At 34.1% G+C, this 12,820-nt stretch overlaps 1 protein-coding gene across 1 annotated transcript in view; it reads left to right on the forward strand.

The window, feature by feature from the left end:
* Positions 1 to 5,280: 5,280 nt before the first annotated feature.
* LOC143068346 (dihydrolipoyllysine-residue succinyltransferase component of 2-oxoglutarate dehydrogenase complex, mitochondrial-like) overlaps positions 5,281 to 12,820 on the forward strand; it is a 36,307-nt gene continuing 28,767 nt past the window's right edge. Inside the window, exon 1 of the mRNA XM_076242319.1 lies at positions 5,281 to 5,429. Coding sequence (XP_076098434.1) covers positions 5,346 to 5,429 — 84 coding nt within the window. The 5' untranslated portion in view covers positions 5,281 to 5,345. The remainder of the gene's footprint in view (positions 5,430 to 12,820) is intronic.

Below are 12,820 nucleotides of genomic sequence, written 5' to 3' on the forward strand. Positions count from 1 at the left end.
TGTACCATTATGGAATAAAAGGAAAACTTTGGATATTACTGAGAAACTTGTATAAAGGAATGAGCATCAAGGTTAAATGGGAAGGGCAATGTACAGAAGATGTCATGGTTCTACAAGGAATTCAACAAGGTGCAAAACTATCTACAACGCTATATAAATGCTACAACAACGTCATACTTGATAGCATATTAAAAAGTGGACTTGGAGCATGTATTGGTGATATACAAGTCCCTGCACCAACATGTGCCGATGACATTGCTGTCCTGGCAAATAGTACTGCAGATGCACAAGGAATATTAGACATCGTACAACACCATACGAGCAGAGATCTAGTCAAAATCAATCCAACTAAATCTGAAGCGGTTCCATACAATGCAAAAGGCTCAAACATATCAACGTTGAAATTTGAAGACAATGACATCAATATAACCAATGAAACCAAACATCTAGGTATCAAAAGAAACGAGCAAAACCGTGCAAATATCTCAGAAAGAATAAGAACCGGAAGGGCCACAATATACAGCCTTCTTGGAGCTGGGTTACATGTCAGAAGGGGATTCTCACCCATGGTTGCATACAAGCTATGGAGAACATATGCAGTACCAAGAAGCATATACGGACTTGAGGTGATGAACTTACTTGCAAAAGAAAAGGATATGCTAGAACTGGCAGAGAGAAAAATCCTCCGACAAATTCAAGGACTTCCAAATAATACAGCAAATATGGCTGTATATACCCTGGTAGGAGCAGAACCTATTGCCATCACATTAGACAAAAATGTACTTACCTTCTTCATGAATATTGTTCGAAATCCAGGAACCATAGAATGTGAAATTCTGCGCCGACAAATAGTATTCTCAGACCAAAGAGGAAAAGACTTTATCAACAGAGTAGAAAAAACTCTATCAAAATACAATTTGAAATCCAGTAGCTACTACATAGAAAATCCACTGAATAAAATGGAATGGAAAAGACTAGTAGGAATAAAGATCAAGGAATACTGGAAAAATGAATGTCATAATGAAAAAATGGAAAAAACATCACTTAAATACATAGAGATACAGAACAATCCATTAAATGAAGCTCACAATATATGGAAAAGTGTAAAAAACAATAGTAAAGATGTAAAGGCAGGAGAAATAAAAGCAAGAATAAGTACTCAAACGTACATATTCCAAGCCAAAAGAGCTAAGTTCGATCCAAAAGTTAACCCTTTGTGTACAATTTGCGAACAGGAAAATGAAGATCTAGAACATTTTATTCTACACTGCAAAGAACTAGAGCAAATAAGATCTAAATACTGCTCAAAAATCGAACAGACAATGGATGAAATTGATACGTCAACATACAAGAAGATCAAACAACAAGGGAATTTACTGCAGCTCATAATAGACTGTACTAGCAAGGACATAAACTGTTACCCAACTGTGTATGAAAACATTGAAACTCTGGCTAGAAATATGTGTTATGAGATGCACTTGCTGCGCACAAAAAGGATAAAAAACCTGATCACAAGTACAGTATAAGTAAACTTCTTAAAATTGTTACTTACAAATAGTATACCATCCAACTATTTTACGGCTTATAAGTTTTTAAAAATAAATCTTCCCTTTAAAATTGTAAGATATCAGTTATAATTTAAAAAGAGTAATGACAAGATCTCCATATAGAAATGAAACTGTAAAGAAAATTTTTGTATATATTATACCTTAAATTTATGTCCAAACCCCAACAACTTTACATAAGTCTTACAGGAAATTTTCATTATTATTCCTGATATATGTATAGCACCCTCAGCTATGATTATAAGTAATTTTAAACTTTTGACCATTTTAATTCTTGTAAATACATGTATATGCAGTTGTTTTTTAACATTTTCCTACACCCTAGCACATATAAATCATTATATATTTTTTAAAAACTTTATGATGACAATCCTATGAATTAATTATGATATCTATTATTTAGTGATCATTATAACCAAATTCAGTCATCTGTATATAATATAATAAATTGTTTCCCTATGTTTTAAGGTGTAAATAGTTGCTCAAACTATACCCTTTGGGTAGTGCTCCACATTTAATGGAGGAATATACAAGAAACTGAACTGAATTGAGGCTACGGTTACATTGCGTTATTGTTACATGAAAAAAAAGCAATGTACGATGGGACTAGTATAATATGTACTCAATAATAAAAGTTGAGGACATTTATTACATACATTTATAACATACAATTTATTTACTGTAATTTTTTATTTACAATGACAATTTCTACAAATCCAGTAAGTTGTTTTTAAAGTCCAACACATTTTTGATGAACGAAATTACGTCCTCCACGGATACGTGTACATACAGAATTTCTTAGTATTGTTAGCAAACTTTGTTTTTGATTATCAATATGCGTCAAGTTATAAAGTGTATGAAATATATGTCTTGATATTGTTTCAGTTTCGTTTAAAACGCATCCCAAGTTTTATTTTTTCACCATAAACAAAATTGGTCCAAAGTATAATGACAGTAATAAGAGTAAGTGTGCAGTTAAATACTTTAAAAAAGTGAAACCATTGAACTATTTTTTTCGCCTTTGACAGTCACACTCCTAATCTTGAGTAGTATCTTTAAGAACATCAAAACCATTTATACGTAAGTAAAACTATTCAAGTTGTACACCATTTGTTGAATAATAATATTTTATTATTTATGAGGCCCCTCATGGGGGGGGGGGTCCTAGTAATCACATAATCACCATTTTTTTGCCAATATAATCACATAATCATTAAATATTTGCTTATCTTTAGTAATCAAATAATCATAAACTAAAAATACAGTCCTATAGGTAATCAAATAATCATGAAATATTTGGCTTAATAATCAAATAATCATTAAAAAAACGGCCAATCTGTATCTGTATGTTACACAGTGCAGGATCCGATCGCGGATATATGCGCACTGGAAGGAGAGCGGGTTGGTTAGTCCAACCGTTGGAGGGCAGCCGTGAAACCCTCAACTGTCTTTTGACATGCAGTTACCTCGTCCAGATGGTTCCACTCAACTATTGTTTTTGGAAAAAAAGAGTTTTTACGAATGTCTGTTTTGCAGTCTATTAATTTATACGATCTGCTATTTCTGGTTTCTTGTCTTTCCACTATGTTTGAATATTGGAAGTCACTAAAGTTTTTTGCTTTCACTTGGCGTTTATTTCTTGTCTTTTGTAGATAATCTGTTGGATCAATAGCCGGCACCAATCCCTCAACCACTTTGTAGAACATAGTCAGCCTCTGATGTTTCCTTCGCTCTTGGAGAGGTGGCAGTTTTAGCTTAGAAAGCATATTTGTGACGCATCCGGTGTCTCTGGATTTATAGTCGTGCAGAATGAAACGTGCTCCTCTTTTCTGTATGCTTTCTATTTTTTCTATTTCCCTGATGGTGAATGGGTCCCAGATGACAGCAACGTATTCTAGTAAGGATCTAACCATGGCTAAGTAGGCAAGTTTTTTGCACTCTTGGGGGCACTGGCGTAAGTTTCTTCTCAGGAACCCCAGTGTACAGCTTGCCTTGCTTGTTGTTTTCCCTATGTGGCTGGTCCATTTTAGGTCATCAGATATGTTAAGACCTAGGTAAGGATTAGTTTGTACCTGTTCTAGTATGTGGTTGTCTAGTTGGTAGAAGTGTGTTGATTTTTGTTTGAAGCTCATTATATAGCATTTTTTTGCGTTGAATTTCATTCCCCAATTTAGTGCCCATACTTCCAGAGCTTTTAGATCTTCTTGGAGAGTTTGGTGGTCTTTTGTGTTTTTGATCTCTCGATAGAGTAGGCAGTCATCTGCAAATAAACGAACTTGAGATTTTACGCTTTCCGGGAGGTCGTTGATGTGGCATAGGAAAAGCAGCGGTCCTAGTACTGTGCCTTGTGGTACGCCAGAGTCTACGTGGGCATATTCTGAGTGCTCACCTTCTACGACAACCCGCATTGATCGTTTTTGCAGAAATGCTGCTAACCATTTGTTCAGATTTCCATCTATTCCGAAGCTGTTTAGTTTTGCCAGAAGTTTGTTATGCGGCACAGTATCAAAAGCCTTTGAAAAGTCGAGTATAGCCATATCAAGTTGAATGCCACTGTCGAAGCTCTTTAGTAGGTCTTCTGTTGTGACTAAGAGCTGTGTTGTACAAGAGTAACCTGATCTGAATCCATGATTTAAATTTGTCAGTATTTTGTGCTTTTCCAGATGTTTAAGGATGTGTTTACAGATGATGTGTTCCAAAAGCTTACATGATACACAGGTCAGTGAGACTGGTCTGTAATTTTCAGCTGCGTGGACGTCCCCCTTCTTAAATACTGGAGCTATGTTTGCACTTAACCAATCTTCAGGGAGAGTGCCTGTGTCAATTGATTTTTGAAAGATGGCGGATATACTTGGTGCGAGTTCTTCTGCACATGTTTTAAGGACAGTGTTTGGTATTCCGTCTGGTCCCATTGCTTTGGATGGATTTACGTTTTTCAATAATTTATGTACTCCTTCTGATGTTATGTCCAATTTTGAAATATTTGAAGTTGATCTTTTCTTTAGTGGTGGTATTTGTGAGTTCGGATCTAATTTAGTGAATACTGATTTGAATTGGTTGTTTAGAATTTCTGCCTTTTCTTTGCTGTCGTTTGTAAGGCCTCCATTTGACTTTAGTGGTGCTACTCCTATATTATCTTGTTTCTTTGCTTTCATGTAATCACATAATCAAAAACCCCATGAGGGCCCTCATTTATCAGTATTAAATTACATGTATTGTTTAGTACATATGAAAGAATGAAGCAATACAACTATAGAAGATTTAAATTTAATCAATCTAGCGTACATTTCTGTTTTTCGTGTAACAATAACGTAATGTAACGGTAGTCTCAGTAATTATTGTTACATTTGTAATTAATCGGTTCCTCACCCAACTTTGCATTCCGGCAATTAGTCTCCAATGTAACAATAATATTTTTATTATTGTTACATTTCCATGTAACCGTAGCCAGTGCCTTACTTTTATCAGAGACATATATACATGTGTAGATATGTCTCTGCTTTTATAAATAGTATTTGTCTTATATGTCTCTGATTTCTCTGATTACTTCGTGATTTGAATTTGGAGAATTCTCAAGAAAGAAAAAAGGACCGTATATATATATGGTCAGCCCATTAAGTAATTCTGACGATTAATTGTAGCAATTTTGACTCTAGTGGAAGAAATATTTATTTATCAGTTTGATTTTGTTGGGTACGGATATACACGTGATCGAACCGAAATTGTTTTTTTTTTAATTGTGGAACGGTACGCATGCGTAGTTGGTAAATCTGTGCAGGAATGGCTCTGCTACTTTTTCAGCGGTGTTTACCGCGACTTTCATCACGATTTTCGACCCAAAATGTCAAGTATATTGCAACTGAGGTAAATGGTCACAGAAACTGCATATATATAATCTCGAAAAAAACGTTTGCGAAAGAGATCCCCCTCAAAATTTTACAAAAACACCAACTTTTTGTCAAGGTCGTTTCGATATGATGAACATTGCAACATTTTACAATGTTTACCTTATTACTTGTCTTGTTCAGGGGAAGAATATAATCCTCCATGATCAGTTTGCATGCTATTTCTAAACTGATGAAAATTAAACATATATATATCGTTCTCAAAATCTAAATGTATATTCTTGAAATAAACATATGAAATGTTGGTAATAGGTTTAAAAAAAATAAAACCTGAGCCGACCGGGTCTTAATTTTGCCCTTATTCTGTGTCTTCTTCCATAGTTCAGACCACCATCTGGTGTGTTTTCGAACTGTTGCATGGTGCAGACAAACGGGTACAAGTCAAATCGGCACCCACAGAAAAAGTCAAATTGGCACCTGGTTAAATCGGCATCTAGTCAAATCGGCATCATTTAAAGTCAATTCGGCATCCAATAATATTTGATATAATATATGGGACTGGGACTATTATGCTAAGTTAGTAATTTAAGTATACTAGCATAATAGTCCCAAATATATATAGATATTTCTAAAAATGTATAAATTCGATCATGATTTATTTTGTTAAAAAGCATCAAGCTGTAAAAATGCAAAAGTTGATTATTTAAAGTTTTCTCAACATTATGTGACTGATGTTTTCATGGTTTTGATAAGTTTTCTTTTCAATTAATAAATAACTTTAATCAAGTACATAGTGAAAACACAATGTAACACCAGCTTTTGTTTCGCATATTTCTGTCATATTTTCACAACTATATGATATAATCTAATAGCGAGAATTAATACACAAACATGATTAGACCACAAAAAGACTTTTTATGGATATATGTGGTATCAGGAGAAATTAAAATTCGAATGTAAACTATTCGGGTATCCTCATTTCCATTGTGAGGACAAGGATAATAGTACGAAATGTTAAGTTAAAGTATATAAATTTGAATTTAAAGATTGAACTAGAACATTTTTAAAGATAAACTTGTATCACCTGGTGTAAGAAAATGTGTGTCAAAAAACTTATAACTTGTACAAAAACCCTGTACAAATTATAAATTGTACAAAGTTATATTTTGTACACATCATATATTAAACAAATTTAACATGGGTGCCGAATTGACTACATCAAGTGCCGATTTAACCAGGTGCCAATTTGACTAGGTGCCGATTTGACTATACTGGGTGCCGATTTGACCAAGTGCCGATTTAACCAGGTGCCGATTTGACTAGAATTCCAGACAAACCAATATTTACAGTGAAGTTAAAAATAATATGTACAACTAAAATTGTGCACAGGCCTGTCAAATATCCTACCGTAGTCTAAAATCGTTCATCTTGTCAGTTCGTTAGGTATTTGTGTTTGAACTTAACACACGGGAAAACTCCGCATTGACGTCACTACGCTACTTCCGGCGTAGAAAAACAATGTAGAATACGTTTTTTCTGCACTTTTGAATAAAAAAACATTTCTGAAGGTAAGTTTTCATTGTTGTTCTCAATTATTGCTAAAAAATGCCAAATTTCTAATGCCCGTTTCAATCCCGACTTCCGAATGTCTAAAAACATTCTAGAACTTCACAAAATCCCACTTCCGGCCTCCATTGCTTTGTGTACATTCCATTCAGCGTCATCAATCTTGTGGCAGGCAATACAGGTCAAGCAAATCGTATTTTTAGGAATTTTAAAATGACATGCTCCTTACGTCTTTCGCGATTTTCCCGCGAAAAAAACCCAACCAAAATGAAAGGAAAACTAATTGAAAAAACGATGCCCATGCCATAATTTTGAACAGGAATATAGAGTAGGTTAATGAAAATAATTTACATTTATTTTTCATAGAATTTTCTTTTTATTCATTATAAAAAGATCGATATTCTGACCATCATGACTGTAGATAAATATTCATACAGAATTCCATTGATGTCAAAAGGGATGGCAAAAAAAGAGTTTTCCTGTTGAATAAAACCCAAAATTATTGCAAACTATTTTGAAGCAATATCCCACAAAGAAATAACGTAATTGTCGTAGACTGGAAAATCCCCTAATTGACAGTAGAACAATTTGATTGGGTAGAACGAATTGACATCACATGATTTTGACGCCATTGAAATTTAAATGTAAACAAACAAGGTCAGAAGGTTCAGTATGGGACAGCATCGTACATTTAGTTACTGACAAATAATTATGAGTTACCAAGCTTGACAATGCATGGTAATAAAAAATGAAAGCTAAGTGTACAGAAAAAATAAGAAAAAAATAGCCTTAGGATAACGACTTATCATTACACCTGGATACAACTCTGTCTTCTGCAACTCGCACTTGAATGTGTCAATAGATCTATTTACCCTTGTATGCAAATTTGTCTGCCATTACCTGATTACCTAAAATCACACAGGTTTCCATAAACATTCACATCATAATTCAAAACATGGAGTCACAATTCAGAAGTGACTGTTGCTTGACTTCAAAAGGTGATCCAGAGTCAAAATACAGATAAGTACCCAAAGTGTTAATACATTTATTGAGTTGCAGACTACAGTAGTTGATTGAAGGCTGTTCAATAATCTGATGCTGTCTTGGAAGAAGGAGTGCAGGCTTAGCCAGGAATCTTTGGTTGTGTCCTCTTAATGTTGCTGCTGTTGGAATAAGCATGATGTTGGTATTAATTGCAACCGGGTAGTTAACCATGTAGGACTTCATTATGACTTTGTTCATAGCGTTATTGTAGGGTTGGCCTTTGCAGCTGATGTAAAAGGTTTGTTTCACTGGTGGTTCGATGGTAGTCACCAGTAATACATTTTGCTGCCCTATGTTGTACCACTTCCAGGTTAAAGATATTGTTTGCAGTGTGTGGATCCCAAATGATGCTGGTCTACTCCATCTTTGGTCTCACAAGGGTTTTTGCAGCAGAGTGCCTTGGTCTTTCATGGGCATTGGTATATGTTTCTCTGCAGAAAAGCCCTGATGTTGTTGGCTTTACTTACTACTTGGTCTATGTGCATAGTCCAGTTCAGCTTGTGGTTGATGTTGGCTCCCAGATATTTTGCTGATTCAACTTCCTCTAAGACGTGTCTATGGATGTTATATGGCTGTTTTATATTTTCTCTTGTTGGTATTAATGTGAATTGACATTTGTTGGGATGGAATTCCATGAGCCAATCATTCTACTATTTTTGTAGGGTCTCCAAATCTTTTTGTAGTGCTGCGTCTGTGGTTTTTTTTTTATTTCCCTGTACAAGAAGCAGTCATCAGCAAATAGTCTAAGGCCAAGGTTGTTTTATTAAATGGTTTACAGATCCACCGACCCGATTTTGCCGATTTTCAGAATAAAAATAAAATTGACTTTTCATGCTTTTTTAGTCCCGCCGACCTCAACAAATGCATTATCCCTGAAAAAAATAAAATTTTCTCTTTTATAAAATGAAATGCATTAATCACTTACAAAATTGATAACACTTTCTCTTGTGAAAAAATGAAACTTCCAGTTTACGTTTCTTAAAATAGACAAATCAATTATAACTGATCTTGAAATGTCGTTTGCGCAAATCATTTTGCGAAACGAAACCTGTGTTTAAGACCAATTACACAATAAGTTTGTTTCCCTTATTTGTCATCATTCGGCATTCCGTAAGGTGCCTCCTCTCATAGAAATAGACTTGTCCAAATGTGGACAGAAAGGAATACATCAAGTTAAAGTATTGAACATTAACAAATCACTTGGAATTTTCTTGTTCGATAGATAATAAAAAGAAATATTGACCATTTGGATAAAAACAGGAATGCATGACTACAGATTAACCCGATATTCTCGTTTCTCCAGTGGACGAGTCTATTACGTTTCTTGGCACGTGTGTTCAAACTTATTTTCGTACGACGTTTTTACAGTTTTTCTAAATCAGATTTTTGTGCATGAGGATCATTATTCACCAAGTTTTCTGGAATTGATTAAGAGCTGCGCGAATCTGTTTTACTTGTTTTTGAAATGACGTTTTAATTTTCGTCTTTATCCGTGCACCCCCCTTTTTTAACCTGAAATTATTAGACAATGTCATGCGATGTTTATGACAGCTGAGCAATAATATTTTATCTAACTAAAATTCAAGAAATTATGACTAAATAGCATAACAAACATATTGTTAGAAAGGTAAAATATATATTTATTTTGCATATTTTTCTGTCTTAAAAGATGCTTTTTTTTCCGGACCGACCAACCCGACTTTTTTATGGGGAAAATCCGTAAACCAACAAATTAAAAAACCGTGGCCTAACTGATCAGGGGTCAAAATAAACAATTTAAATTAAGGGCCAGTAGCCAGCTGGGCTACTAGACTTGAATATCAGTTAGCCCAGACAAAAAAGTTAGTGATCCACTTTATTTCACTATCACCATGTAAAGCCTGCTTTGCGCGCTGAACTTGCTTACAGGGTTTGCCATTGGGGTCATCTGACCTTGACATCATTTTCAATCATGGTTCAGTGGTTATAGTTTTTCTTGTACTGTTTGCAATAGACCGTCTATATTTGGTGTATGGAAAGATTGTAAGGAGTACATGTACAACGGGTCTGTATCATCTAACCTTGACCTCATTTTCATAGTTCAGTGGTCAAAATTAAGTTTTTGAGTTTTGCTCTTTTTAGCTAATACTGTATGCAATAAGTTTTTATTGGGTCAACTATAATTGGTGTATTGAAATATTAAATGATATACATGTCAGTCCCACAGGTTTTATTTGACCTTGACCTCATTTTCACAGTTCATTGCTCAATGTTTAGTTTTAGTGTTTTGGTCTGTTTTTCTAAATTTATAAGCAATAAATCAACTATATTTTTGTATGTCTGTCTGTCAGGTATCATCTTCATTTAAGCAGGGTGTGCTGACCACCTTCTTTTCAAAGTCGACCACCTTTCCATTTTAGGAGGTGGTCAGCTTTTTTTTCAAATTATGTTTTTTTTTTCGGTTCTGCACTGTGAAAATTTGAATACTATTCACGCCTCGCTGATTTGTTTTCATTGACTAAAATGGCGGATCGTCAAATTTCAATGTTTTCTTTTATTAATCGTGTGAATGGAAAGGCAGATGACGATGTTGATAAGGGAAATTCTTGACCAAATAGGTCAACTTAAACGGCTAATTCTGTTGAATTGAAAAAAAAGTATCAAAACAACAGAAAAGGCATGCAAGAGATTGTGATGATAAATAGGTTGGGAACAATCCCCCAAATGAGGGATATCCCTTAAATAAAGCCTTTAAGGACTGCCTCCTCAGGCAAGAGGTCATTTTACTGTTGAAGAAAAGAAAAAAAGAAAACCTTAGAATTTTTAACTTAAAAGGGGGAAAATCGTTTCATCTGGTTCAACTTTTCTAAATGAGGATCCCATTATTTTTAATGTACAAATTCTTGGACATGTTTTGACCAGATAGCAGGCCTGGGGTAATGGTAATTTGTAATTGTAATGCACTGTAATATTACATTTTTTGGATGTAATGCAAAGTAATTTGTAATGCACATTTTCTGCATTACAATTACATGTAATGTAATGATTACTTTAGTTAAAAATTGATGTAATGCCTCCATTACAGTACATTACTTTTCATTACAAATTGGTAATACATAAAATTGAAGAATATTGTATAATAAAAATTAAATATTAACAAAAACAAAAGAAAGTATGGAATAAAATTTTTGTCACAGTTAATTACTGTATTAAATATATTACATCAATCTTTAAAACACACATTAAGGTAATAAATATAAAATGGTTAAAATTATCAAGTCTTGATTTTGGTTTCTGATATTTGTTTAAAATGATATTAGGAATATTTTGGTGTTTGGTGGTTTAGTGTTCAATGAAAAATCTTATAAAAATTTATCAAACAAAACTATTTAGATGAATGGAAAAAACATGAAGATGAAATTTTCATAATTCTATACACACCTTACATGTATTTCAGTGAAAGATTGAATATGTCAAACAACATTTTTAAACCAAACTGTGGTTTGGGTCCTGTCTGTGTTGTTATTTCACCTAATTAATATCAAAATGTTTTTATTGCAATCAAATCTTCTCAACTTATGTTTGTCCTCACAGAGCCCTTAAGCATTTCAAAAGATAATCCTTTAATGACACATTTATTATATTCCTTTGAAATCCCTTAATGATGTCTTAATGATTAAGTGATCAATGTAAGAAACAAAATTATATGATAATTTATTTATTTTTTTACCACCACCTAAGAATTTTAAAAGTGACTTTTCCAGTTTCATGCCTCCTACTACTCCATCAAAGAGTATAGACACAGGTATGGTGCAGTACATGATGTTGACATCTACTTGTCTGAGCCATGTGAAGAAATTTCAATCAATGCACTGGAATGATGGAAGTCAAATTCAGTGTGCCTTTCTTCTTTGGCTAATACAGCTATCAAGTATTTAGCCATTTCACACACATCAGCTGCTGTAGAAAGGCTTTTTAGTATTGCCAGAAAGGTGTACAGAACTGATCGCTTTTCTCTTAATGACATCACTTTTGAACCTCTTATGATAATAAAGTTCAATGGACATATTGATTAACCAGTATTTGAAGTCTATGTCACTAACACTGTATATATATCTTCATATACCCCTGTATTATTTATCAATTTCTTATAAAAATCTGTTTTTTGAAATGTTTTTAGTTTTTATATTGAAAAAGTAATGTGTAATGTAATGCATTACATAGGCAAAGTAATTGTAATGTAATGCATTACATGTGACAAAAATGTAAATGTAATTGTAATTGTAATGGAAGAATCACAAAGTAATTGTAATGTAATGCATTACATTGCAATGTTATGGCCCCAGGCCTGCCAGATAGTACCAAATAAATGTAGTTCTTTGGGAAAAGTTTCTGTAAATGAAATATGTGCTCATGCATGTGTATCTCTTGAAATGTACCCCTCTTCAAAGGGTATAGTCAACATTTAGAGGTTACTCCTCATTCGTGGGGTTGTTCCCAACCTGATAAATATGAACAGGAATTTAAATGGCTAATTGTCACAGAAGGATATTACTGTTCTGGGTGCCAAAAATACAGCACTGAAGCGAGGAACAGGACAGAAACTTAAATCAATAGGTCATGCATTCACAGGAGGGAGTCCTGCAAAAGCCATCTGCTATCCGCATACCTGTCAAATCACCCGTTATTTTCACCTCTCACCCGGGAGTTTTTCTTTACCCGGCGGGTCCCGGGAATTTCTAACATTACCCGTTTCACCCGGATTTCTGACCGGAATTGTTTCCGGTATTTAGAAGTAATACGACCTTCGGTTTTATCGGT

Source organism: Mytilus galloprovincialis, chromosome 3 (assembly GCF_965363235.1).
Source record: "Mytilus galloprovincialis chromosome 3, xbMytGall1.hap1.1, whole genome shotgun sequence".
Classification (NCBI taxonomy): Eukaryota; Metazoa; Mollusca; class Bivalvia; order Mytilida; family Mytilidae; genus Mytilus; species Mytilus galloprovincialis.